This window comes from Pristiophorus japonicus, chromosome 2 (genome assembly GCF_044704955.1).
Source record: "Pristiophorus japonicus isolate sPriJap1 chromosome 2, sPriJap1.hap1, whole genome shotgun sequence".
Classification (NCBI taxonomy): Eukaryota; Metazoa; Chordata; class Chondrichthyes; family Pristiophoridae; genus Pristiophorus; species Pristiophorus japonicus.
The window spans coordinates 246,404,793-246,432,644 of record NC_091978.1 but is presented as its reverse complement, the minus strand read 5'-3'; the positions used below and the strand labels follow the sequence as shown (position 1 = coordinate 246,432,644).

Sequence of the window (27,852 nt, the reverse complement as noted above, 5' to 3'; positions counted from 1 at the left end):
TAGAGCAGATTATACATGATATGTGCAAGAAATAGGTTTGATGGATCATACAATTATGGAATTTTACAACACCGAAGAAAGCCATTCAGCCAATCCTGCCTGTCCCAACTCTCTGGAAGAGCTAGCCACTTCCCTCATACACTTTTAATTTTAATTTTTCAAATATTTATCTACTGCTTCTGGTAGGGCATTCCATGTCTAACAATATTTTGCTTAAAAACTTTTCTCCTAACCATGCCCTTCATTCATTACATGTTTCTCTTAAATTTATGCTTCTAATTACTGACTTATTCACCAGTAGAAATAATTTGTCCTTATTTGCTTTATCAAAATCCCTTATAATTTTAAACACTTCAATCTGAACTCTTCACAAACTTCTTTGTTCTAATAAAAAAAAATCCAGTTTCTTTAGTCTCTCCCAATAACTAAAGCCTCTCATCCCTGGTGTTATCCTAGTAAATCTCTTCTATATCCTCTTCATGGCTGTGACATCTTTTCTAAAGTAAAGATACAAAACTGGACACAATATTCTAACTGTGGCTTAACCAATAATTTGTGTAGATTTAGCCTTAGTACTCTAGGTCCACATTTATAAAACCCAGGATTCTGTATTTTTTTAAACTTTATGAAGTTGTCCTCCCACATTTAAAGATTGTAAATTTAAACCTCTAAGTTTCTCTGCTCCTCTTAAAGTTTTACCATTTACATTATACACCCACTTATTGGGCTGAATTTTCCGGGGTGGTAGCAGGCGAGATCGGTGGCGGGTCAGGTGGGAAAGTTGTTATTTTTGACAGCAGGTCAGAAACCCAGACATGTCTGTCATTGCGGAGCCGACCCGACCAGTAGCGGCAGGGAACCCAATTGAGATGATTTTCAGGTAGTTTACAGGCACTTAAGAGGACTCCCGGTGTCAATGGAGTGGGACACTGGCGCGAGCCAGTCCATTATGAGCAAAAAGACTTTTGATAAATTGTGGTGCAGAAAGGCCTCAAGGCCAGTCCTGACTCCCATTCGCAATAAACTGAGAACTTACACAAAGGAACGATTCCTGTAATCGGCAGTGCTGCTGTAAAGGTCTCCTATGATGGAGCGGTGCACAAGCTACCACTCTGGGTGGTACTGGGCGATGGTCCCACGCTGCTCGGCAGGAGCTGGCTGGGAAAGATATGCTGGAACAGGGAAGACATCCGAGTGCTCTCGTCCATTGACGACACTTCGTGTGCCCAGGTCTTAAACAAGTTCCTTTCGCTGTTCGAACCAGGCATCGGGAAGTTCCAAGGAGCAAAAGTGCAGATTCACCTAATTCCGGGGCGCGATCCATCCATCACAAGGCAAGAGCAGTAGCGTGCATGATGAGAGAGGGTGGAGATCGAGCTGGACCGGCTGCAATGAGAGGGCATCATTTCGCCGATCGAATTCAACGAGTGGGCCAGTCCAATTGTTCCAGTCCTCAAGGGAGACGGCACCATCAGAATCTGTGGCGATTACATCGTTTCTCCCTGCAGGATCAATAGCCACTACCAAAGGCAGATGACCTTTTTGCGACGCTGTTAGGAGGAAAGATGTTCACGAAGCTGGACTTGACCTCGGCCTACATGACGCAGGAGCTGGAGGAATCATCGAAGGGCCTCACCTGCATCAACACGCACAAAGGTTTCTTCATTTACAACAGATGTCCATTTGGAATTCGATCAGCCGCGGCGATATTCTAAAGAAACATGGAAAGCTTACTGAAGTCAGTCCCGCGCACCATGGTCTTCCAAGACGACATCTTGGTTACAAGTTGGGACACAGTCGAGCATCTGCAGAGCCTGGAGGAGGTTCTTCGTCGACTCAACCACGTGGGACTCAGGATAAAATGCTCGAAATGTGTTTTCCTGGTGCCTGAAGTGGAGTTCCTGGGGAGAAGAATCGCGATGGACGGCATCAGGCACACCAATTCGAAAATGGAGACAATCGAGAACGCACTAAGGCCACAGAACGTGACAGAGCTACAGCCGTTTCTAGGTCTCCTGAACTACTTTGGTAACTTCTTACCGGGTCTCAGCACACTGTTAGAACCACTGCACACCTTACTGCATAAAGGAGACGAATGGGTATGGGGCAAAAGCCAAGAAAACGCCTTTGTAAAAGCTAGAAAATTGTTATGCTTGTGTTGTATGATCCATGTAAGCGTTTGGTACTAGCATGTGATGCGTCGTCATACGGGGTCGGGTGTGTATTGCAATAAGCTAATGAATCTGGGAAATTGCAACCGGTTGCTTATGCATCCAGATGTCTGTCTAAGGCTGAGAGAGCCTTCAGCATGATTGAAAAAGAAGTGTTAGCGTGTGTTTATGGGGTAAAGAGAATGCATCAATATCTGTTTGGGTTCAAATTTGAATTGGAAACTGACCATAAGCCACTGATATCTCTTTTTTTCTAAAGTAAGGGGATAAATACGAATGCATCGGCCCGCATCCAGAGATGGGCGCTCACGTTGTCCGCATACAACTATGCCATCCGCCACAGGCCAGGCACAGAAAACTGTGCTGATGCTCTCAGAAGGCTGCCATTGCCCACCACAGGGGTGGAAATGGCACAGCCCGCAGATTTAGTCTTGGTAATGGAAGCATTCGAGAGTGAGCAATCACCCGTCACAGCCCGACAGATTAGAGCCAGGACCCCTTACTATCCCTAGCAAAAAATTGTGTGCTTCACAGGAGCTGGTCCACTGTCCCATTGGAAATGCAAGAAGAGATAAAGCCGTACCAGCGGCGCAAAGATGAAACGTCTATACAGGCAGACTGCCTTCTGTGGAGTAATCAGGTAGTGGTCCCCAAGAAGGGCAGGGACACTTTCATCAGTGATCTCCACAGTACTCACCCAGGCATTGTAATGATAAAAGTGATAGCCAGATCCCACAGTATCAATGCAGATTTAGAGTCCTGTGTGCACAAATGTAACACATGCTCGCTGTTAAGCAATGCACCCAGGGAGGCGCCACTAAGTTTATAGTCTTGGCCCTCCTAACTGTGGTCCAGGGTCCATGTCAACTATGCAGGCCTGCTTTTGGGTAAAATTTTCCTAGTGGTTGTAGATACGTACTCCAAATGGATTGAATGTGAGATAATGTCGGCAAGCACGTCCGCTGCCACTACTGAAAGCCTGCGGGCCATGTTTGCCATCCACGGCCTCCCTGATGTCCTTGTGAGCGACAACGGGCCATGTTTCACCAGTGCCGAGTTCAAAGAGTTCATGACCCATAATGGGATCAAACATGTTACATCTGCCCCGTTCAAACCAGCATCCAATGGTCAGGCAGAGAGAGCAGTGCAAACCATCAAGCAGAGCTTGAAAAGGGTAACTGAAGGCTCACTGCAGACTCGCCTATCCCGAATCCTGCTTAGCTACCGCACAAGACCCCACTCGTTCACTGGGATTCCACCCGCTAAACTGCTCATGAAAAGTGCACTTAAGACAAGGCTCTCGTTCGTCCACCCTTATCTACATGAACAGGTAGAGAGCAGGCGGCTTCAACAAAGTACATGTCATGATAGCGCAAATGTGTCACGTGAAATTGAAATCAATGATCCTGTATTTGTGTTGAACTATGGACAAGGTCCCAAGTGGCTTCCCGGCACTGTTGTGGCCAAAGAGGGGAGTAGGGTGTTTCGGGTCAAACTTTCAAATGGACTCATCCACCGGAAACACTTGGACCAAATCAAACTCAGATTCATGAACTATCCAGAGCAACCCACATTGGACTCTACTTTCTTTGACCCCCCAACATACACACCAGTGGCAACTGACATCGCGGTTGGCCACGAAGCAGAACCCATTCCACCCGCAGCAGCCCAGCAGGACTCATCACACCAGGCAGCCTAGCAAGGCCAGCTGCACAGCAGCCCAGCAATGGCCCACCAAACAATTCGCCAAAATCAGCATTTGCACCGAGACGATCAACCAGGGAAAGGAAGGCCCCAGATCGACTCACCTTGTAAATAGCTACACTATTAACTTTGGAGGGGGGGGGGCGGCGGGGGAGTGTTGTTATATATGTAAACCTGCATATACCTTGTGTAGCCACCAGAGGGCCCATCCCCTGGAGTCCCAAGGGATCCCACAATCCCTTGGGAGCACCTGTACTTAAGGAGGCCTCACAGGCTGGAGAGGCACTCTGGAGACCTGCAATAAAAGACTACGGTCACACTTTACTTTGAACTCACAGTATCTAGTCAGACTCTTTATTCATATATCACACCTTTGTCTGTCTTTATACTCTATTACACATTTTAGGCTAACATTTCCATTCCATTTAGATTATATTTCCATTCCCTATTCTTCATCCAAAAATGTACTATTTCACATTTATCTACATTCAACTGCATTGGCCACTTATCTGCCTGCTCCTCTGTGTCCTCTTGCAGTCCTGTGTACTTTCCTTCAGTTTGGCATGCTCCTTAATTTGATGTTATCAGCAAATGTTATCAGCATATTGGGCCCACGTTTCAGCCTCAGTAGCTCCTGATTTTTTGGAGCAACTGGTGTCGAACAGATTATCTTAGAAATTCAAATTCTCTGCATTTAGTTTGCTCCAATTCTAGTCAGTTAGAACAGTTTCACTTTGGAACAGAATTTTTTTTTCAAAAGGGGGCATGTCCGGCCACTTACGTCTGTTTTCAAAGTTTCGTCAGTGAAAACTTACTCCAAACTAACTTAGAATGGAGTAAGTGAAGATTTTTGTACACTCGAAAAAACCTTGTCTACACTTTAGAAAATCAGGCGTAGGTTACAAATCAGGCGTAGGGAATGGGAGTGGGGGGGGGGGGGGGGTTTAAAGGGAAGTTTACAAACTTTAAACACTTCAGTTTTGCAAATAAAGAGCCATCATCAATAATAAATGATAAAAACATCAATAAATCAACCAATAAATCAATCAAAAAAAATTAATAAGAAATTTTTTTTTTTTTAAATCAGTAAATAAAACATTTTCTACTTACCGACTGCAGCACCGGGAGCCCTCCAACAGCGTGCTGGGATGCCCCCCCCCCCCCCCCCCAGTGTCTCTATCTCTCTGTCTGTCTGTCTGTGTGTGTCTCTCACTCTCCATCTGTCAGTGTCTGTGTTTCTGACAGCGAGGGAAGGGGGAGGAGGGGGGTAGAGGGAGAGAGGGGGGCAGGGGGAGGGGAGGGAGGAAGGGCGAGGGGGAGGGACGGAAGGGGGAGGGGTGGGGAAGGGGAGGGGGAGAAGGGGGAGGAAGGGAAGGGGGGAGGAGGAGGGGAAGGGGAAGGGGGAAGAGGAGAAGGAGAAGGGGGGAGGAGAAGGAGAGAGGGGGGAAAGGAGAAGGGCAGAAAGGAGATGGGGGGAAAGGAGAGGGGGGGAAAGGAGAGGGGGGGCGGGTAAGGAGAAGGGGGAGGGAGGCTGAACGGGCCGGGCCCGGCCGGGCCCAAGACTTCGAGCAGGGCCCGTCCCCAGCACCAGATTTACAGGTAGGTGGCGTTGGGTCGGGTCGGGTCCGGGGTCCGGGGTCGGGAGCGCGGGTCGGGTGGGGGGGAGCGCGGGTCGGGTCGGGTCCGGGGGGTGGGGGGGGGGGGGCACGGTCGGGAGCACGGGTCAGGTTGGTTCGGGGAGGGAGGGAGCGCGGTTCGAGTCGGGTCGGGTCGGTTCGGGTCGGTGGGGAGGGGTGGGGCTGAGGGAGGTCCGGTCGGGTCGGATCGTGTCGTGGGCGGGGAGAGGGAGGTCAGGTTGGGTCCGGTCCGGTCCGGTCCGGGGGCGGGGCGGGGGGGGCAGCAGGAGTCGGGTCGGTGTTGGGGTCGGGTCCGATCCGGGGGCGGGGCGGGGGGGAAGCGGGAGTCGAGTCGGGTCGGGAGGAAGCAGGAGCTGGGCGTGGGAGGCAGCCTTATGCACGCAGCCCGAGTGAGGCCATTCGGCCAGGGCTAGGGGCTGCGTGCATTGGGCCCCTCCCACACAGTTTTGGGCGCCTGGAGCTACTGCACATGTGCGCCCACTGTAGCGCGCATGTGCAGAGGTCCCGGCACTGTTTTCAGCGCAGGGATCTAGCTCCGCCCCCTACAGCTTGTGCTGCGCTGTGCCTGACTCCAGAGGACCAGCATGGAGCCGGAGAATCTGTAAGTTTTTTTTAGGCGCACTTTCTGGCGCGAAAAACGGGCGGTGCGGCCCGAAACTTTGGCCCATAAGTTCTTCATAAGAACATAAAATTAGGAGCAGTAGGCCATACTGACCTTCGAGCCCGCCACACCATTCAATAAGATCATGGTGGAACTTATCACTTTCCCACCCAATCGTCATTTCCCTTGATTCCACTAGAGTCCAAAAATCTATCTATCTCAGCCTTGCGTATACTCAATGACTCAGCCCTTTCAGGTAGAGAATTCAAAAGATTCACAATCCTCTGAGTGAAGAAATTCTGATCTCAGTCTTAAATGGCCAACCCCTTATCCTGAGACTATGCCCCTCGTTCTAGACACTCCAGCCAGGGTAAATAATCTCTCAGCATCTACCCTGTTAATCCCCTCAGAATCTTATATGTTTCAATGAGATCACCTCTTATTCTTCTAAACTCCAGAGAACACAACCAATGCATCCACTAACTCTGCAGCTACCAACCAGGGAACCTTGTGTAGCCACCAGAGGGCCCATCCCCTGGAGTCCCAAGGGATCCCACAATCCCTTAGGAGCACCTGTATTTACCTAGGATGTAGGCCATCAGGACCAGGGGATTTGTCAGTTTTTAGTCCCATTACTTTCTCAAGTACTTTTTCTCTACTAATACTAATTACTTTAAGTTCCTCACTCTTATTAGCCTCTTGGTTCCCTGCTATTTTTGGTTTGCTTTTTGTGTATTCTACTGTGAGCACAGATACAAAATATGTTTTAAAGTCTCTGCCATTTCCTTATTCCCTATTATAATTTCAACTGTCTCAGCTGCAACGGGACCAATGCTTACTTTTGCTACACTCCTCCTTTTTACATACTTGCAGAAGCTCTTACAATATGTTTTTATATTTCTTACTAGTTTAATCTCATATTCTATTTTCTCCCTTTTTATCAATTTTTTTGTCATCCTTTGTTGGTTTATAAAGCTCTCCCAATCCTCAGGGTTACTACTATTCTTTGCAACATTATAAGCCCCTTTTTTTAATCTAATAGTATCCTTAACTTCTTTAGTTAGCCATGGATAGGTCACTTTTCCTGTAGAGTTTTTATTTCTCCATGGAGTGTATATTCATGGAGAATTTTGGAATATTTCTTTAAATGTTTCCCACTGCTTATCTACTGTCATATCTTTTAATCTAATTTCCCAATCTACCTTACCCAACTTGTCCCTCATACCTATGTAATTGGCTTTATTTAAGTTTAAGACTCTCATTTTGGATATAAATATTTCACTCTCAAACTCAATGTGAATTCTATCATATTACGATCATTCTTCCCCAGAATATCCTTTACTATGAGATTACTAATGAACCCTTTCTCATTGTACAATACAAGATCTAAAATAGCCTGTTCACTGGTTGGTTCCATGATGTATTGTTCTGGACTCTCCAGCCAAAGGAAACAATATCTCAGCATCTAACTTGTCAATCCCCCTCAGAATTGTATATGTTTCAATGAGATTACCGCTCATTCTTCTCAACTCCAAAGAGTATAGGCCCAATATACTCAATCTCGCTCCTCAAAAGACAACCTTCTCATCCCAGGGATCAATCTAGTGAATCTTTGTTGCATGCCCCTAAGGCATGTATGTCCTTTCTCAGATAAGGAGACCAAAACTGTGCATAGCACTCCAGGTGTGGTCTCACCAAAGCTCTGTACAAAGTTGTAAGATTTCCTTACTCTTGTACTCCAACCCCCTTGCCATAAAGGTCAACATACCATTTGCCTTCCTAATTGCTTGCTGTACCTGCATGCTAACTGTCTGTGTTTCCTGCACGAGGACATCTAAATCTCTCTGAACACCAACATTTATAATTTCTCACCATTTAAAAAATATTGTTTTTCTATTCTTCCTAGCAAAGTGAATAACCTCACATTTCCCCAAATTATACTCTATCTGCCACCTTATCGCCCACTCACGTAACCTACCTTTATATCCTCCTCACAGCTTACTTTCCCACCTAGCTTCTTAAATCATCAGCAAATTTAGATACATTGCACTTAGTCCCTTCATCTAAGTCATTAATATAGATTGTAAATAGCTGAGGCCCAAGCACTGATTCTTGTGGCACTTCACTAGTTACAGATTGCCAATGTGAAAATGACCCCTTTATCCCTACTGTTTTTTGTCCGTTAACCAACCCTCTATCCATACTAATACATTACTCCCAACTCCATAAACCCTTATCTTGTGTAGCAACCTTTTATGTGGCACCTTATCGAATGCCTTTTGAAATTCAAATATACTACATCACTGGTTCCCCTTTATCTACTCTGCTAGATACATCCTCAAAAAGCTCAAATAAATTTGTTAAATGTGATTTCCCTTTCATAAAACCATGTTGACTCTGCCTAATCATATTATGATTTTTTAAATGCCCTATTGCCACTTCCTTAATAATGGATTCCAGCATTTTCGCCATGACTGGTGTCAGGCTAACTGGCCTATAATTCCCTGTTTTCTCTCCCTTCTTTCTTGAATAGCGGGGTTACATTTGCCTTCCAATTTGCTGGGACCATTTTAGAATCTATGGAATGTTTGAAGATCACAATCAATGCATCCATTATCTCTGCAGCCACCTCTTTTAGGATGTCAGTCATCAGGTCCATGCTCATACCCAAATCAATTATGTATATGGAGAATAAGATGGCTTTCTACTAGCTAACCAAGCCAAAAACCCTCTACTTAGTTTGGCTCTCTGCTTTCTATCCTTTAGCAATCTTCTATCCATGCTACTTTACTTTTAATACAATGAACCTCGACCTTCACACATGTTTCTTATGTGGCATTGTTATGCTTTTAGATGTTTATACTAAACATTTTCCTTGGGTTGAGCCTCACTGTTCACTCCTGTAAATGGATCTTAAACCAGGGAGTGCCTTTACCTGTCCAATATCTAGGTAAATGTAACAAGTCCTAGAGGTTCGAACAGTGAACACTTTTCACCTTACCCCAGCTAACTGGAACGCATTCGCATACTGACACATGATAAAATTGACTTGTAGAAGGAGGAAGAATATAATATACATTTTATCAGACTGCAGCTCAGGATTTATAAACTAGACTAATTTACTGAATATTAAATGAACCATACTGAAAATAAACAGTAAATACAAACTTAACTTTTCTTTTGAGAATCAAATCAACAAACGCGTTTCCAAATGCTAATTTTCAGCATAAAAGAGAGACTTGGAATATAGCCTTTTGCTTCTTTACGTGATATTCTCTACCACAGAGTCTTCTGACTAGCCTGCTATCTCTGCTGGCTTCGGTCTGCCTGCTATCTGATTCTAATGTAGCCAAAATAGAGCACTGAATATCCTTAAAGATATCCCAGAATAAAAGGGATTAAGAATTGTATTTCTCTTAACTACATTACATGGTCAGCTATGCACAGGATTTAAAATTGTTTTTGCTCACACAAATACATCTGGCAAGCAAACATGTACTGTAAACAGCATTCTTGTAATTAAGTGGAATAGCTTGATCAAATGTAACACTAAACTATATGGACCAGAAGGTGCCAGGCTTGATTCACAGTTTGTGCTGATCTCTAAAAAAGGCAGAATTTCAGCCAGGCAGCAGGAGAGGTCTATAATTGACCTCAGGGCACCATGTTTGGGAGGAGCAAATCATAGAATCATAGGATCATAGAAGTTTACGGCACAGAAGGAGGCTATTTGGCCGATCATTTCCGTGCCGGCTGAAAAAGAGCAACCCAGCCTAATCCCACTTTCCAGCTCTTGGTCTGAAGCCTTGTAGCTTACAGCACTTCAAGTGCATATCCAAGTACTTTTTAAAATCAATCAGTATTCTCACTTCTGTTCACTATCTGGTAACCCTTGCTGAGAAGTATTCATAAGTGGATGTCTGGTGAGAAAAGAATCAGTCCACCATAGTCCACTAGCCTGCCAATGCTCACTGTCTCGTCTCACCTGAGAAAAATATCCATGGTTCGGATAAGAACAATGGGAGAGTTACCAGAGAGCTGTCAATGCTCAGGAGACCATACCCTGGAAATAATCAGTGGGCTGGATTTTAGGCTCGTTGCTGCCTCTGTTTTTGCCCCGGTGGGGCGGCAATGGCAGCAGTAAGCTCTTTCAGGCTGGCGCCCAGCCGAGGTTTTCGGGGCCAGTTTTGGCAGGGCGTGGAGCATTACCGCCCGGAAGAGGCAAACCACTGTGCAATGCCCCCAGTTGCAACACCGGCACGATTTTTTGATCCCGCATGATCCATAACGCACCGTAGAGCGCTGTGCTGGGACCGCCTGTGTAAACTGCCCGTCCAACCTGTAGCGGCTGCAGTGAGGTAAGTAATGCCGACCTCAGGTAAGTGTGATACTTTTTTATTTTTTTTTTTGCAATTTATGTTGTGGTGTCGTGAGTTATTTATTGGGAATGTTTTTGGTGTTTCTTTTTTCAGGGATTTTTTTCCTCCAGGCCTCTCTTAGAGCGCTCCAAGGCAGACTGTTTAGCTCAGGATTTTTGCATGCTCAGTCCGCCTAGCACCCTAAGAAAGATGTACAATACCTCCCTTAATGCTCCACCCCACACTCAGGATGCAGCTGCCCAATTTTGCTCACTGAGGCGCAAACTATTCCTGGGCGCAAACTTTAGCATTCCGCCGCCATTACTGCCCGAAATGAGCAAAGCCGAAAATCTAGCCCAGTGACTTCATGAGACATGGCAAAAAAAAGGAAAGGAATTAAAAGTTTTATAATTAATTACTCAATAACATTTTTGGTTTCCAGGGTAAGGAAATATTTTTAAGTAAATATTTTGCATCTGGACAATACAAGTGCTTCATTTAAACATTTATATAAGGAATACATAAGACATTTATGAGAGGTAAAAATACACATTGTATGCAAGATTTATATAACACATAACTTATTAAATTTGTTGACGGTTGGAACATTTCAAATGGATAACAAACCTCTACAAAGACCTACAAAGGCTATGGAGATATAAATAAAATCTGCTGTTTACATCTCCATGGAAATTCAGTGTAACTGTGGCACACTGGTGCCCCAAAATAACTAAGAAAGACACCCTGCACTCAATCGGGTCAGATAGTAACACTATCACACATGTTGTATTTAAAATTGGTCAATTAAAGACAAGAACATGCACTTTTGTAAATAACAGCTCTAAAAAATATTCAATTTCATAAGAGTTAAACACCAGCCCTGTAAACCTTGTATGATAATGTTTTTTTATCTACTGGTCAATATTTAGAACATAAAACAGATACAGAAAATCTACTCTTTACAGCAAAGTCCTTCTCATCAGTATAATAGTAGCCAGAACATAATAAATTATTAGAACCTGCATATCAACTTTGAACAATATCAGAATAGCTCCAGAAATTAGTTTGGTTTTCACAAAAGAAATCACCCTCCGATATTTTTTCAATTAAATTCTAAAAAAGATTCAGGAGGAATTGGGTCGGCCTTGGTCGAAATAATAAAAGAAAATTGAACTTTTAAGGAAAAACAGGCCACATATAAATAGTACCTACTGTGTGTGACACCAGGCATGGGTGAATATGTGACAGGCTGGATGTGACAATGTTAACCCCAAAATTTCCAGACATTGTACTCTCAATACTGGCTGCGTTCATGACAACCCAATTTGCAGAAGGAGCCTCAAACAGGCATTAGATCCCTTATTTGAATATGCAAAGGGCCTAACACCTGTTTCAGGCGTGAGCCCTGGACACCGTGTCCAGAATCTTACCAGCCTTGCGATTGCAGGTTTGGAGGCAGGCCCAATATAAAAATGGCAGAGATTGACAGCAGAGTGGGATCCTGCTCTGAACATGCCTCCTTGTAGGTTTCCAAAGTGTTGGGTCTGGCTGCAGTTCACAGACCCGACACCAAGTGACATCGTTAAGAGGTAGTTTAAAGGTATTTAAGAAGAATTTTACCAGATACTTACCATTTTTTCACATTATTCAGCAGTTTCCCATTGGTCGGGCTTCATGTCAGGTAAGTGTGTCATGTTCTCAATGACTCTCCTTTGCTGTGACGAGTTGACAGCTGCAGAAGTAGTGTAAAAGCTACCATTTCACAGCTGTTCATTTTCCAATCTCAGAGGCCTTCAGGATTTGGAAGAAACTTTTGAGCTGTATGCAGTTTAGAAGTGTCTGCAGTGAACTCTCCATCCATTGTCACCTCCTTGGGGCAACCTCTCTCATCATTGACAGATCGCTTCTGTCATCTCAACTTCAGCTGCCATCTATTCCAGCAGCATTGGTGCCCTTGAGAAATTCTCACCTTGGTCCTCAGAATCCCACCACAATCAGCCCCAACACCAACATCACTAAACATACCAGCATCACCACCAACAACACCAACCTTCTCCACAATCAATTGATGCTGCACAGGATAGAGGGCATCAGCACCCAACCACATTGCTATCCGGGACACCAGGGATGGCCACATTTACTTCACTTGATGGTGTACACCCTGGCTGCCACCTGATGCGCCAGGTTGGCACCACCCCACACCAACACCATAAAGCATCCCTTTCGCACTCATCACCACTACAACTCACTAAGCCACTTCCAAAGGTTCACACAAATCTGTCCAAGAATGCAAGATGTTCAAAATAAATATTTCAAAGTTTGACAACACATTAGCAGAAACTTTACATGAACATTGGCTGAAAGACCCAAGTGCCTACCCTTGTGTGTTGTTAGTTGGTATGATTGGACAAGGATAAGGGTGAATGTAAGGTGTGGCTAGTGAGATGGGGATGTGATAATATAGATAGAGAGGGATGGGTGGAGATGCAAGGTAAGTTGGTGTGAGTAAGGATGTGCAGGAATAATGTTGGGAAGAGTGATGGGGATGTGATGAATGGCAGACACCGCAGGATGAGGTTGAGTGTGTCTTTGCAGTAACTTTTCGAGATCTGCTGAGATTATTGAAAGGTTTGCACCACTGCAGCCTGCTCCTCCTGATGACATCCCTGCTTGTGTTCTTCCGTGCAATGTGCAACCAGGCTGCATTGGTGTCCTGGGGAGATCTCTTCCGCCAACTGGAAGGGAAGAGAACCTCCCTACAGCTGCGTCTCCCTCCATAAACATCTGGAGGGAGTCATGGGAGAGCCTGGGTGCAGCTGTGCAACTTTGTGCAGTGCTTGTCAGTGTTTGCAGCACCTCAATGCTGTAGAACACGGACAGAACAACTGTCAAAATCAATGTGGCCATGGTCCCTTTAAGGAAACCGGCTGATGAAGCATCGTCAAATTATATCCTCAGACCCATTTCCTTTTAGTTGGCTCAGAACTTTGCTGGGTGGGCTTAACAAGCCCCATCAATGGAAGATTCTTCTACGGTGTGGGCTAGAGCGAGGAGCAGCTTCTCTACCCGCCACCTACCCCGGCCATCCTGGTCTTGCCACGGTTGGCGAGATCGCGGCCCAATTTTTTGCCTACACTAATATGGCGGGTGGCACACTTCTAGCTCATAATGACTGTGCGCTTCCTGCCTGCCATATTGGAGGCTCAGGAGGTCACTTAGCGCCTGAAAAATGCACCATTAATTAATTTCTAGGCCATTATCTTAATATATACCTTTCATGTTTCAAGAAGTTATCCGTGCACTTGCATATGCTTTTAAAATTCAGTTTATTATGCCTATGGTGTTTTAATAATTACATTCACAGCCTCATGTGAATTCAAGAAGCTGAGACAGAAGTGATGGTGAAAAACTACAAAAAGAAATATCAAAGGCATAACTTTGCATGATATCTTCTTACTGAGTTATTTGATACTAACTGAAGGATTGGAACTTATGTCAGAATGTAATTACACTGCCGGGCTGTAATTATACCTTCATTTCCTCCTCAAAAAATCTGAATGAATCTTTGTGTTTTGAGAAAACAGAAAAATGCTTTGATATTAAAGAAACATAGGAAGTTTGGTGTTTGCTACAAGTCCAAATTTCTGATTACAATCCCTGCATAATTTACTACAAGTATGGAACTCTCGCATCAGTTGCATTAAAGCATCTGCAGGTTAAAAGAAGTTCCTTCTTGTCTTGCAAAAAGTAAGGTCATAGACCCATTCAGTGGTTTGTAGATCACAAACTTGCAAATTTTCAACAGCTTTTTTCAAACTAGGTATCTGCTTCCAACGTCACATACATTTCACTGAATAAACATAACCCAATTTTCATCTACAGGTGTACATCCGTCTACTATTAACAACTGATACTTTTCCACCAGAATGGTGAAGTGCCAATAACATTCACATTTCTTGGGTCAGCATTTGTATAATTATTCACAGATTCAGGTGCATGGAGGGAATGTACTAGTGGTGAGAGTGGAAATTACATGCAAGTGAAATTCAAAGGGATGAGATAATTAAAGGGAAGTGTCACAATAGAGCAACTAAAGTTCAGAAAGCCTTTTGAAAGGCTATCCATTAATAGCCTTTGCCACTACTAAAAAGAGTAGACGAAGCCATGTGTGCAGGCAAGAGTCTGCAGGCAAGTGACTGTACAGTCCAGCACCCAACCCTCTTTTTAATGGCTGTTCCCAACACTAACCAATGGGAGACACCACTATTTACATCCCTCCATTAAACACTACTCTCTGTTTTCTGTCCTTTAACCAATTTTCTATCCATTCTTCCACATTCCCTTTAATACCATATGCCTTACTTTTACGAACAAGTCTCCTATGCGGCACGTTATTAAACATCTTTTGAAAATCAATATAAACAACATCCACTGCATTTTCTTTATTGATAAACTCTGTTATTTCCTCAAAGAATTCTATTAAATTTGCCAAACACGATATACCTTTTACAAATCTGTGCTGGCTGTCTTTAATTAACTCGTGTAACATTAACATTACTTTGTTGCTAATTTGTAACACAAGATGGAAAAGAAAAGAACAAGTCTGAGAGGTTTTCAGGCAGGTATACTACATTATACAGGCCCATTAATGTACTTTTTTCATTACTATCTTTAAAAGCATTTCCTCATCCAATTATTTAGCTAAGATACTCTGTTGCTATGTTGCACTTAAGTATGTTAAGAATGTTAAGAGATAGTATACTTTTGGTCATGCTTTTCTGTTTAGGTAAAAGGATGTTGATAAGGATAGTGGATTGTAAGTTAATTAAACATTTAGCTGCACACTATAAGAGTTTATGATTCCTGTTTATATAAAATTTGTTGTGAACACATTTTGATTCTAAATCTAAGCATTGCCAAGTAAAAGATAATCATATTACTTCACAATGCATTGAACACATTTCTCAGGAGAAATTCTAACAAAACTGGAAAAAAATCTCCAGAAGGTGATATTTTAGTTTACTTTTATAAAAATATTAAAAATGAAAGCATAAATGTTTCATTGGGAAATGCATCTTAACTAAAATATAAATATGTGTTTAGCAGCTAAACCACAGACTTCCAGTGCATGTTTTTGGTCAATTTTATCTCCTTAATCACTCTCACCAGCCTAAAGTTTGTAATGTTAATTTGTTTTTTAAAAAGCATTGGAAATAGTAAACATGCCTAATAAGTGATTTGTAGATCTGAGTAGCAATGTACTCTCCAAAAATACCAATTTTGATTTCGCAATTTTTTTTTTAAATCTAAGGGGGCAAAATTGCCCCTTTTTATAGCCCCGTTACCACCCCCAAAGGAAGTGGAGTGTGCATGATTCCTTTGAGGGGTGATAAGGGCAATTCCGCGGTGGGGGCGAGACTTCTACTTTAGGTGCAGAATGTCCTGGCCCCAGAAGATTATTGCCTTCAATCAGGGTGCAGGGCAAGTTCGCCCCCTAAGTTTTAACAAGAAGTTTATTTGGATATATTTTCATGCTTGCTTTTGCAGTCATAGTTAACGATCATTCCAGCGTGAATCTTTGGAGTGGGCACTAAACTTTAAGAAGGTCATCTCCCACTTTACAGAACTGGCTAGTTTCAAACGTTAGTGATCTTCAAGGGCTATTACTTCCCCAAGTTGGGGGAGGGGCAGAAAAGGGGAAACTAATGACAATTCTGGAGAAGCTGCAATTCATCTTCAGCCTTTCGCAGTGCCTATAACTTTCATTACATCAATGGGGTAATGAAAAATGGTGGGTTGGATCGGAAGTAAAAATTTAAAAAATTTCAAACCGCCTCGAACTTCCGATATTAACAGAGGCGGGACCATAGGCGGCCCGCTAACCCGTTCTCAGGAGGCGAGTCCCTCATTTAAATATTTTAATGAGGCTGCGTACCTAAGATTTTATCTGTGTTCCAGCTACAACACTGGCCTTGGGAAACCCTGCAGCTGAAGGGGGCGAGGATTGCTGGATGGAACAAATAACTGCTTTTCCAATTTTGCTTGCGGGCCAGGGGAAGCAGGACTGCTCTTCGAGACCCTCCTAGCTAACTTGTTAGCCCCCACAGCGATTGGACCCCTCACCCCACCACAATCCAATGCCCTCTCGACCGAGTACATTTTGGTAGGAAGAATAAGGAGGCCACATACTCCTTGGAAAATAAGGTCCCGATTTAACTTGCGCACGCTGGGAGCGGGGGGGTCCGATAGTGCGTGGGATACTCGGATGTAAGTGCAGCGCATGTGTCAGAGGCTTTTTAGCTCAGCCACCTCAACCATTATAATTTTACTTCCTGGTATCCCAGCCAATCAGCAGCAGTGGGTGTGATGTGGACCTGTATGACCTGCATGACCTGCATGACGTGATCTCAGCTCCAGGATTTAAAGGGCCATGGGGTAGGGGAGCATAATGGTTATGTTACAGAGCCTGGACAAATGATCAGGAGACACAAGTTCAAATCCCACTATGGCAACTGGGGAATTTAAATTCAATTAATTCAATAAGTCTAGAATAAAAAGCTAGTATCAGCAATGGTGACAATTGAAACTATCGGATTGTTGTAACAACCCATCTGGTTCACTAATTTCCATTCGGGAAAGAAATCTGCTGACCTTATCTGGTCTGGCCTACATGTGACTCCAGACCCACAGCAATGTGGTTGACTCGAAACTGCTCTCTGAAATGGCCTAGCAAGCCACTCAGTTGTACCAAACCGCTACACAGAAATGTACGTCTTCATTAACATCTGAGGGCTTGTGCCAAAATTGGGAGAGCTGTCCCATAGACTAGTCAAGCAACAGCCTGACACAGTCATACTCACAGAATGATACCTTTTAGCCAACGTCCCAGACTCCTCCATCACCATCCCTGGGTATGTCCTGTTCCACCAGCAGGACAGACTCACCAGGGGTGGCAGCTCAGTGGTATACAATCGGGAGGGAGTGGCCTTGGGAGACCTCAAGATTGACTCCAGGTCTCATGGCATCAGGTCAAACATGGGTAAGGAAACCTCCTATTGATTACAACCCACCGCTCTCCCTCAGCTGCTGAATCAGTACACCTCCATGTTGAACAACTCTTGGAAGAAGCACTGAGGATAGCAAGAGGATAGAACGTACTCTGGCTCGGTAACACCACAACTGACCAAGCTGGCCGAGTCCTGAAGGACATAGATGCTAGAGTGGGCCTGTGGCAGGTGGTGAGAGAACCAACACGAGGGAGAAACCTACTTGACCTCATTCTCACAAATCTATCTGTCGTAGATGCATCTGACAATGAAAGTATTGTTAGGAATGACCACTGCACAGTCCTTGTGGAGATGAAGTTCTGTCTTGACACTAAGGACACTCTCCATTGTGTTAAATGGGATAGATTCAGAACAAATCTAGCAGCTCAAAACTGGGCATCCATGAGGCGATGTGGGCCAGCAGCAGCAGCAGAATTGTATTCCATCACAATCTATAACTTCATGGCATTTCCCTCACTCTACCATTACCATCAAGAAGCTCAACACCATCCAGGCCAAAGCAGACCACTTGATTTTCATCCCATGCCATGTGTGTGAAGTCAATGTGGGAAGTCAACCAGAGCCACAAAGCCAAGTGCCAGCTCATTCAGACTGGCATCATCGGTGGCAAAGTTGAGATAATTGTTGGTCCTGGCAAACAACCCATCAGTGACCTGTCTTATGCATTTGTGGGTGGCTGACTGGGAGATCCTGGATATGTCTGTGGACCCAGAGGCAAAAAAGTTGAGGGCGATGATGACTTTGACAGCCACTGGTAACCTTTGGCCACCAGGACCACCTGATGTGACATCCTGAGCCTCCTGAGATACTGGTATTCAAACATGTCAGTGAAACTGAGCCTCTGCCTGTAGACCCTGTTTTGTGGGCAGTGCCTCCTGCAAGCGGCACCTCTGTGCTGGTCCCCTGCACAGGTGAGGTGCTTTGACGCAACAGCACCTCATTGTCTTAGTCATTGTCCTTCCACTTGGAACTTCACCTGGAAGCAGAAGCTACCAAAGAGATGACTGAGTGAGCCTCAGCACATGGAGCGAGCAAGAAGATAATCAGACATGGCTTTGGAGTCATTGGTGGTGGCCGTGGAGAGAAGCTGGGCTGTCCTCTTCCCACAAGCTGGCAGGAAGCTATCGGCTCATAGTGTAGAAGGCTATGGTGGGAGGTAGCCGATAATGTGACGCTCACCAGTGTGGTCCCTAGGTCCTCTATACAGTGCCGCAAGAAATTTAATGACCTCATATGGCAGGTCAAGGTGAGTGAAGGTTTCAGTAAATTCCATATTCCACCATCTGTACCACAAGCCTCACATACTGCTCAATACACCACACCCCCAGCACTCACCTACCAACATCTCTATCTATCACCACTCAGACCTCACAATCATGCTCACAACCTTACCAATGCTACAAGACTCACATCCACATCTCACACATTGCACACATTGACAGCTATTCAATTATGGTAAGCACATCACCCAAACACATTGCATCACTCACTCACTCACACACTTCCCTTTCTCTTGCAGGCCAAGGTCATAGTTAATCGCCGGGAGCAGCGGCAGACAGGCGGAGGGCAAGCTGCCATACAGGATGTGAGCCAACTGGAGGAGCGAGTGCTGGAAATCATTGGACAGGAAGTCATGGAAGCTGTGACAATGGACAAGGTTGATGTGCTTAGGGACAACAACGGTATGCTCATTCCTAATCCATCTTCTCACATTCCACTTCCCCCTTATCCCACAATCTCTTCTCACTTACAAGCAGCCTAAAATGGCGGTTGCCGCAAGGCACATCATCAGCGGACGGAACTGCAGTGGCCACCATTTTTTTCTCTGAATCAAGCTTAAACCCCTGAAATTTTAGCTCCATATGTTAAAATACACTTTTCAATGTGAAATGGAAATGAAAATAGGTTATATACATCCAAGTGGGTTATCAGCCCTTCAAAAATCTCCTTCGCCCAAACCATGAAGTTATATCAGCTAGTTGACTTTTCATGATCTTGTTGGCTTCATTTATCTGGCTAAGATACTGATCTTCATAGTTGCCAAACTGATGCTTTACTATGCGGGAGCTAATAAGCTATGATGAATTTTGATCTCAATATTTGAAAATGAAATCTAAAATAATTAAATGGTGATGTTTTTATCAGTACCATTGCATCAAAGCACTCTGACATGTCCTCTTCGAGGCTGCATCTTACTATGACATTCATCCAATCACCTTACCTCATTTGGTGGTAATATTGCAAAAGGCTTGATGACAGCTGCTAAAGGGATCTGGGATTGTTTGGCAATATCTGCTGTGCTTGGAAAGCAGTAAGTTGTACAGCGTATGAAACGAGGGCTTGCATTTCCTTTAAAATATAAATAAAACATAAACTGAGCATAAGCAGAAGTTTAGTTATGCTGACCAACAGTTTATTGACAGTTGGAAATTATTCATAAAACATTAAAAAAAACATTTTATGAAAGAATGTCACTGTTCCAAAACAAGATGTATTTTATACAAAAATACAGGATCATATGTGATGTAGTAGCTGGATAAAACTCTGGTGTTATTAGATCCCCTGCACTTCTGACATCAGAATTCAAGCTCAGTGCAGGGGTAAATGTTACTTTTCTCCAAAAGTTCAGGGAAGGGGATAATTAGCAGCCTTATCATTTCTACCCACTTCATCAAATCAAAGTGGCAAATAGTTGTGATTAAGTTGAATAGACATCAAAAACACTATTCCATCTTACGGCCCAAGAGAGGTGAGATAACAAACAGTTGAAAGGACAAGACAGGACAGAGCTTCACTGCTCCAGCTGCTTCGAACTGCCATTGTATGAACTGTGGAAGATATCTGGCACACTGTGCTGATATGGGCATCACAGACTGATTACAATAGTCATCCCTGACTATGGACTGCCTCAGAGAGAGAGAGGTCCCTTGATTGTGAGCATTTTATCAGGTTATGAAAAAATACAACAGTGTTATGCTAGTGGCTGGCATTTGCCAAGCAGCCATTCTAATAGTGATGTGACAATAGGAAAACTAATGTTGATGTAATTGAGCATAACTCCAAAATGGTATCTGATTTGAATTAAATATTTTTAATTTGAAATTTTAGGCTTACAAATCTGACTGCACCCAGAATTGAGCACACAGAGAGGGACACCCACTGCATCCACCTGTTTTAATTGTAATAATATTTGTGCTGCTTGATCATTTTACTCACACGTGCGTGCTACCAGTGCTACCCGCATTACTCATTGGCTGTACACATGTGGGTGTGGGGCAGATATTGGGCATCTATGACACCAACAACAACAACTTGTATTTATATAGCGCCTTTGATGTAGTAAAACAACCCAAGGTGCTTCGCAGGACTATTATAAGAAAATAATATGACACCGAGCCACATAAGAAAAAATTAGGGCAGGTGACCAAAAGCTTGGTCAAAGTGGTTGGTTTTAAGGAGCATCTTAAAGGAGGAAAGAGAAGTAGAGAAGCTAAGAGGTTTAGGCAGGGAATTTCAGAGCTTCGGGTCTCGGGAACAGAAGGCACAGCCACCAATGGTTGAGCGATTATAATCAGGGATGCTCAAGAGGGCAGAATTAGAGGAGCGCAGATATCTCGGGGGTTGTGGGGCTGGAAGAGATTACAGAGTTAGGGAGGGGCAAGGCCATGGAGGCAATTGAAAACAAGGATGATAATTTTGAAATCGAGACATTGTTTAACAGGGAGCCAATGTAGGTCAGTGAGTACAGGGGTGATGGGTGTTGAGGCAGGGTTGGTGACAGGTGATGATACGGAGGTGGAAATAGGCGGTCTTAGTTATGCCGTGGATATGCGGTCGGAAGCTCATTTCAGGGTCAAATGTGGCACCAAGGTTGCGAATAGTGTGGTTCAGCTGCAGACAAAAGGGAGAGGGATGGAGTCAGTGGCTAGGGAACGGAGTTCGTGGCGACATCAAAAATGGCAGGTCATGTATAAAATCAGCATTATACATAATTGTTTAAGGATAAACAGCATGGCGTCAATTATTTCAATTTTTCACACAAAGTCAAAATCCTCTTGATACTGCAAGGAAATTGTTTCCGGTTGGCACCGTTATCCAAGATAAATTTCCTGCAGATTTCAGTGGAGAAGTAGCATTCAGCAGACTGACAATTTAACAGCAGTCTTTGAACTAATTGGCCTGGAAATTCGTCTCAAGAAGTGGCACAAAACAGGCAGTATCGGATTGGCCGTCCATTGACTACAATGGAGCTGAATATCAGGCGCTGGGTATAACAGGTGGCTGCTCCACTACCGTATGTTTTGCACTACCACCGGAGACAAATTTCTAGGCCAATGAACCAGTATGGTGTAAGGTTACATTCATCTTAGAACATCCTTTGAGGCTTTAGTATAAATACAGCATTAAAAGGTACAACTCTTTCTTCAAATCTTATTGTTGTTTAAAGACATTTTCCAGTTTACTTGTATCTATCAGGCATTCAGCCATACTTAGAATAAGATCCAAGACGTCTTGGCTAACAGAGTTCCTTTAATAAACAGGTCCTATTTAGGAGAGTTTTAAACATTCTAGTCGATAAATTTAAGTAGGCCGGAAACCTGCCGGTGCCACTGTGGGTCGAAGTTAATGGACGCCCATAAAAAGAGCACAGGCAGCACCGGTATTTTGTTGCTGCTTGATCATTATCACTATTGTGGCGTTCAGCCCAGTGCTAAACGAACTCGCTGAATGGCTGGATGCTCAGCAAGGATTGCGAGGTAGGTTGGGACTCGGCTAGGATTGGTTGGAAGGTCAGGGCCACAATCATAGGGGGAGCCCTTGGCCAGGATCGGGGTGGGGGAAGGGTGGAGGGGGGGGAGTTTAGGGCTCAAGGCCAGGATCAGGAGGGAGATCAGGGCCAGAATCCAGGGGGAAGGTCATGGTCAGGATCAGGAGGTAGGTCGGGACTTGGGGCCAAGATCGGGAGAAACATCTGAACTCGGGAGTCGGGGCAGTTGGGACTTGGGGCCAGGATCAGGGGAGGAACATTGGGATTGGGGCCAGCATCGGGGGGGGGGTTAGGGGTTGTGATCGGGATTGGGGCCAGCATCCGGGGGAGACCTGGAGGTCGGTGCCAGGATTGGGGGGAGATCAAAGAGTGCCTGGAGGTTTTAGTCAGGAGTGACGATGGAGATGACAATGGTAAGCACTTAGCTTTTTTTCATTTGGTGCTGTTTAACATTTGTTTTCCCGGGTGTAAACATCACTGGCACTGGCTGCTTCAGACGCAGGCCACATTTGCAAGAGGGAGCAGAAGCAGGTGTTAGGTCCCTTATGTGAATAGGTTAATGGCCTAACGACTGCTTCAGATGAAGCTAAACAACACCTCTTTTTTTTGCCCTCACCAATATGGCATAGCCTGCACTGGAAGTGGGCGGAAGTGAGTCAGACGCCATTTTTTCCATAAAACCAGCCGCAGGGATCGGAGCTGGGTTCTCACCTATTACAAGCTATATTAATAACTTGGATGAAGGGACCGAGTGTAATGTAACCAAGTTTGCTGATGATACAAAGATGGGTGGGAAACCAAATTGTGAGGAGGACACAAAAAATCTGCAAAGGGATATAAACAGGCTAAATGAGTGGGCAAACATTTGGCAGATGGAGTATAATATGGGAAAATGTGAGGTTATCCACTTTGGTAGGAAAAATAGAAAAGCAAATTATAATTTAAATGGAGAAAAATTGCGAAGTGCTGCAGTACAGAGGGACCTGGGGGTCCTTGTACATGAAACACAAAACATTAGTATGCAGGTACAGCAAGTAATCAGGAAGGCAAATGGAATGTTGGCCTTTGTTGCAAGGGAAATAGAGTATAAAATCAGAGAAGTCTTGCTACAATTGTACAGGGTATGGGTGAGGCCACGCCTAAAGTACTGCATACAGTTTTGGTCTCCATATTTAAGGAAGGATATACTTGCATTGGAGGCTGTTCAGAGAAGATTCACTAGGTTGATTCCGGAGAAGAGGGGGTTAACTTATGAAGATAGGTTGTGTAGGTTGGGTCTATACTCATTGGAGTTCAGAAGAATTAGAGGTGATCTTATCGAAACATATAAGATAATGAGGGGGCTCGACAAGGTGGATGCAGAGAGGATGGGCTCACATTTCCTCTGGAGTTGCCCCGCTTTTTTTGGAGCAAGTAGCTTTTTTTGGAGTAACTTAAAAATTGCAAATTTCCCCATTTAACTTGCTCCAGTGTAAGTCAGTTAGTTAGGTTTTTTTTTTAGGTTTTTTTTCTCCAAAAGGGGGCGTTACCAACCATTTACGCCTGTTTTGGCCATAGAAGCAAATTTGGCCAGCTAAAAGTTACTTCAAACTAACTTAGGTCAGTGTATGTGGCCACTTTTGTAGGTACAGAAAAACCTTAACTACATTTAAGAAATCAGCGCAGGTAGCCAGAGATAGGAGTGGTGGGGGGGAAGTGAGTTAGAGGATTCTAAAGCATTAAACACCTTCACAACATCAGTACAACATCACAACATCTTCAGCACAACATCTTCACAACATCATCAAAAATAAATGAAGGATAAATCAACTACTGAAAATAGTGCAGTCCTACCTTGCCGACTGCAGAACACACCAGCTAGCCCTTCGGCCAGGGCTAGGGGCAGCAGGCATGCATGACTGTAGGGGTGAAGGTTGTTTATTTTTTACAGTTGTTCCTACATGTTGTGGGGTGCTAATGGAACAGGATTTCGTTTTAATGCAAAATATATTTTATTGAAAAGTTTACAATGCACTTCAACAACAACAGCAACAACAACAGCAAAGAAAGGCTGCACCCATCTCTCACTCACATCTCGGGTAATGTGCACTTCCTCATAGGGGCGGTGATGGTGGTGGGGGTGGTTGGGGACCCAGCTTGGGTTTCAACAGAGGCTGGTGCGGGGATTGCAGTGGGAGTAGCATTTGATTGTCTGGGCTGTGTGCCCTTATTGTAGCAGCAAGCTCCCTCATGGCCTCTGCCATCGTTTGCACTCCCTCTGACATGCCCGACCTCAGTTCCTGTCTCAGTGCTGATATTTCTCTTGACAGTGCCGCTACCTCATCTCGCAGCCCACTGACGGTGGGCACGAGTGATCGGGTAAGGGCATTGGTCTCCTCAACCAATGACATAACCTGATGAACATCTGATGAACGCTGCATCTCAGGAGAGCCTGGTCGGCTTCTCCTTCCCCTTGTCGTGGGCGTGCCGAGCGGCACCCCTCCAATGCGAGACACAAGCTTGGACGGTAGGACCCTGGGTGTTCCAACCTGCATTCCATTGATTGAGAACTGGTTGTCAGACAGGAAGCAAAGAGTAGGAGTAAATGGGTACTTTTCAGAATGGCAGGCAGTGACTAGTGGGGTACTGCAAGGTTCTGTGCTGGGGCCCCAGCTGTTTACACTGTACATTAATGATTTCGATGAGGGGATTAAATGTAGTATCTCCAAATTTGCAGATGACACTAAGTTGGGTGGCAGTGTGAGCTGCGAGGAGGATGCTGTAAGGCTGCAGAGCGACTTGGATAGGTTAGGTGAGTGGGCAAATGCATGGCAGATGAAGTATAATGTGGATAAATGTGAGGTTATCCACTTTGGTGGTAAAAACAGAGAGACAGACTATTATCTGAATGGTGACAGATTAGGAAAAGGGGAGGTGCAAAGAGACCTGGGTGTCGTGGTACATCAGTCATTGAAGGTTGGCATGCAGGTGCAGCAGGCGGTTAAGAAAGCAAATGGCATGTTGGCCTTCATAGCAAGGGGATTTGAGTACAGGGGCAGGGAGGTGTTGCTACAGTTGTACAGGGCATTGGTGAGGCCACACCTGGAGTATTGTGTACAGTTTTGGTCTCCTAACCTGAGGAAGGACATTCTTGCTATTGAGGGAGTGCAGCGAAGGTTCACCAGACTGATTCCCGGGATGGCGGGACTGACCTATCAAGAAAGACTGGATCAACTGGGCTTGTATTCACTGGAGTTCAGAAGAATGAGAGGGGACCTCATAGAAACATTTAAAATTCTGACGGGGTTAGACAGGTTAGATGCAGGAAGAATGTTCCCAATGTTGGGGAAGTCCAGAACCAGAGGTCACAGTCTAAGGATAAGGGGTAAGCCATTTAGGACCGAGATGCGGAGGAACTTCTTCACCCAGAGAGTGGTGAACCTGTGGAATTCTCTACCACAGAAAGTTGTTGAGGCCAATTTACTAAATATATTCAAAATGGAGTTAGATGAGGTCCTTACTACTAGGGGGATCAAGGGGCATGGCGAGAAAGCAGGAATGGGGTACTGAAGTTGAATGTTCAGCCATGAACTCATTGAATGGCGGTGCAGGCTAGAAGGGCCGAATGGCCTACTCCTGCACCTATTTTCTATGTTTCTATGTTTCCACCACCGCCACTGGGACCCGCAACCTCGGAAGGGTGAAACCATGGAATGCCGTAGCAGAGCTCATGGAGGTGTCTGGCAAAGTGATGCCCTGTACTATGGACTGATCCATATCACGATCAGCATTCTCCCGTGAACATATATCCATGCACCCCTCCTTCCCCCACCCGCCTTGGTCTGGAGCGCACACAAGATCTTCTTGTTGATCTTCAGGATGTTCAGGATTGTCTTCTTGTTCTGCAAAATAAAACAGAACAGTCAAATGGTTAGCAGCACAGGAGGGGGCAGGATAGGTGGCATGAGTAGTCTCACACGTGGCAGGCCAGTCAGGTTGATTTGAAGGGCGACGATGCATTTTCATGACTGACCTTCACCCTCGCGTGTGGGCCCAGCTTGTGCAGAGCTGATTCTTTTTCTGCAGGTACGACTCAGCAAGGCAGCGGCCCTCTGTTCCAGGGGTGTTAGTTGGTACAGATTTGGCAGCCCTCCTCCTGTTCTAATTTTTTCCCTTTTGTTGTGGGACAATTTCTTCTGCAAAGATGAAAATATAACTTTTGACACATGGAGCGCTTCTGATGGGTGGGAAATATACAGATGGTCACAAGTTACAATTGCAATTCCATTTAAAAATGAAGATATTACTTACACTAACTACTTGACCAATGTCCTGCCATTTCTTTTTACACCGCCTTCCAAATCTTGCGGTATTCACCCCTGCGGAGTATTCTTCTGCAACTAGGTTCCAGCACCTCATTTCTTTGGGTGGCACTTTTGTGGGACCACTCTTACTGATATCCAGCTCCTGCCATCTGTCCTCAATGACAGTGATTAGTTTCTCCACTTCCTCATGTAAGAAATTCTTCGTTCTTGTTGCACGCTCTTGCGTCATTGGTGTATTGGATTTACACTCAGGCTTGTATTCACTGGAGTTCAGAAGAATGAGAGGGGACCTCATAGAAACATTTAAAATTCTGACGGGGTTAGACAGGTTAGATTCAGGAAGAATGTTCCCAATGTTGGGGAAGTCCAGAACCAGGGGACACAGTCTAAGGATAAGGAGTAAGCCATTTAGGACCGAGATGAGGAGAAACTTCTTCACCCAGAGAGTGGTGAACCTGTGGAATTCTCTACCTGAGAAAGTAGTTGAGGCCAATTCACTAAATATATTCAAAAAGGAGTTAGATGAAGTCCTTACTACTAGGGGGATCAAGGGGTATGGCGAGAAGCAGGAATGGGATACTGAAGTTGCATGTTCAGCCATGAACTCATTGAATGGCGGTGTAGGCTAGAAGGGCCGAATGGCCTACTCCTGCACCTATTTTCTATGTTTCTATATTTCTAAAACACACAGTCCCGACCTTGCATGCACCTATGCAGCACTCCTTTCCACTCCCTCAGCCACCCAAAAATCACTAATCACACCTTACCTTGAAATATGGCCTATTGCCAATACTGCTGAGGCACTGAGCACACTCTCCCTTTAAATAGCCGATTGCCAAGGTTGCTGCCCCATTGGGCATGCGTGCACACTTTAACGTGCATTGGGCATGCATACACGCTCAAACAGTCATGCATCCCCCTGTCGGCACTCGAGGACACGCTGGGCCCAAGCCCCGCCCCCCTGCCGGCTGCGCTGAGCAAGCGCGGTCCAAGCTCCGTCCCCCGCAGTTTTGAAACGCCACGCCAAGGGACCACAACGATCCAGGAGCAGCCAAATTAGGACGGTCATTTTTCGGCGCGTTTTTTCCCCCACAAAGTCGGCGTATCATGGTTAAGTACGCCGTTCTAAGCGGGTGGGGAAATTTGTGCCAGATATTTCCACTCATAGGGGAAACTAAAACTAGGGGACATAGTCTCAGAATAAGGGGCCGCCCATTTAAAACTGAGATGAGGAGGAATTTC

At 44.8% G+C, this 27,852-nt stretch overlaps 1 protein-coding gene across 1 annotated transcript in view; it reads right to left on the bottom strand.

Moving 5' to 3' along the window:
* sec24d (SEC24 homolog D, COPII coat complex component) overlaps positions 1–27,852 on the bottom strand; it is a 339,975-nt gene that overhangs the window by 200,614 nt on the left and 111,509 nt on the right. Inside the window, exon 8 of the mRNA XM_070864059.1 lies at positions 19,760–19,887. Within this exon, the coding sequence (XP_070720160.1) occupies positions 19,760–19,887 (128 nt within the window). The remainder of the gene's footprint in view (positions 1–19,759; positions 19,888–27,852) is intronic.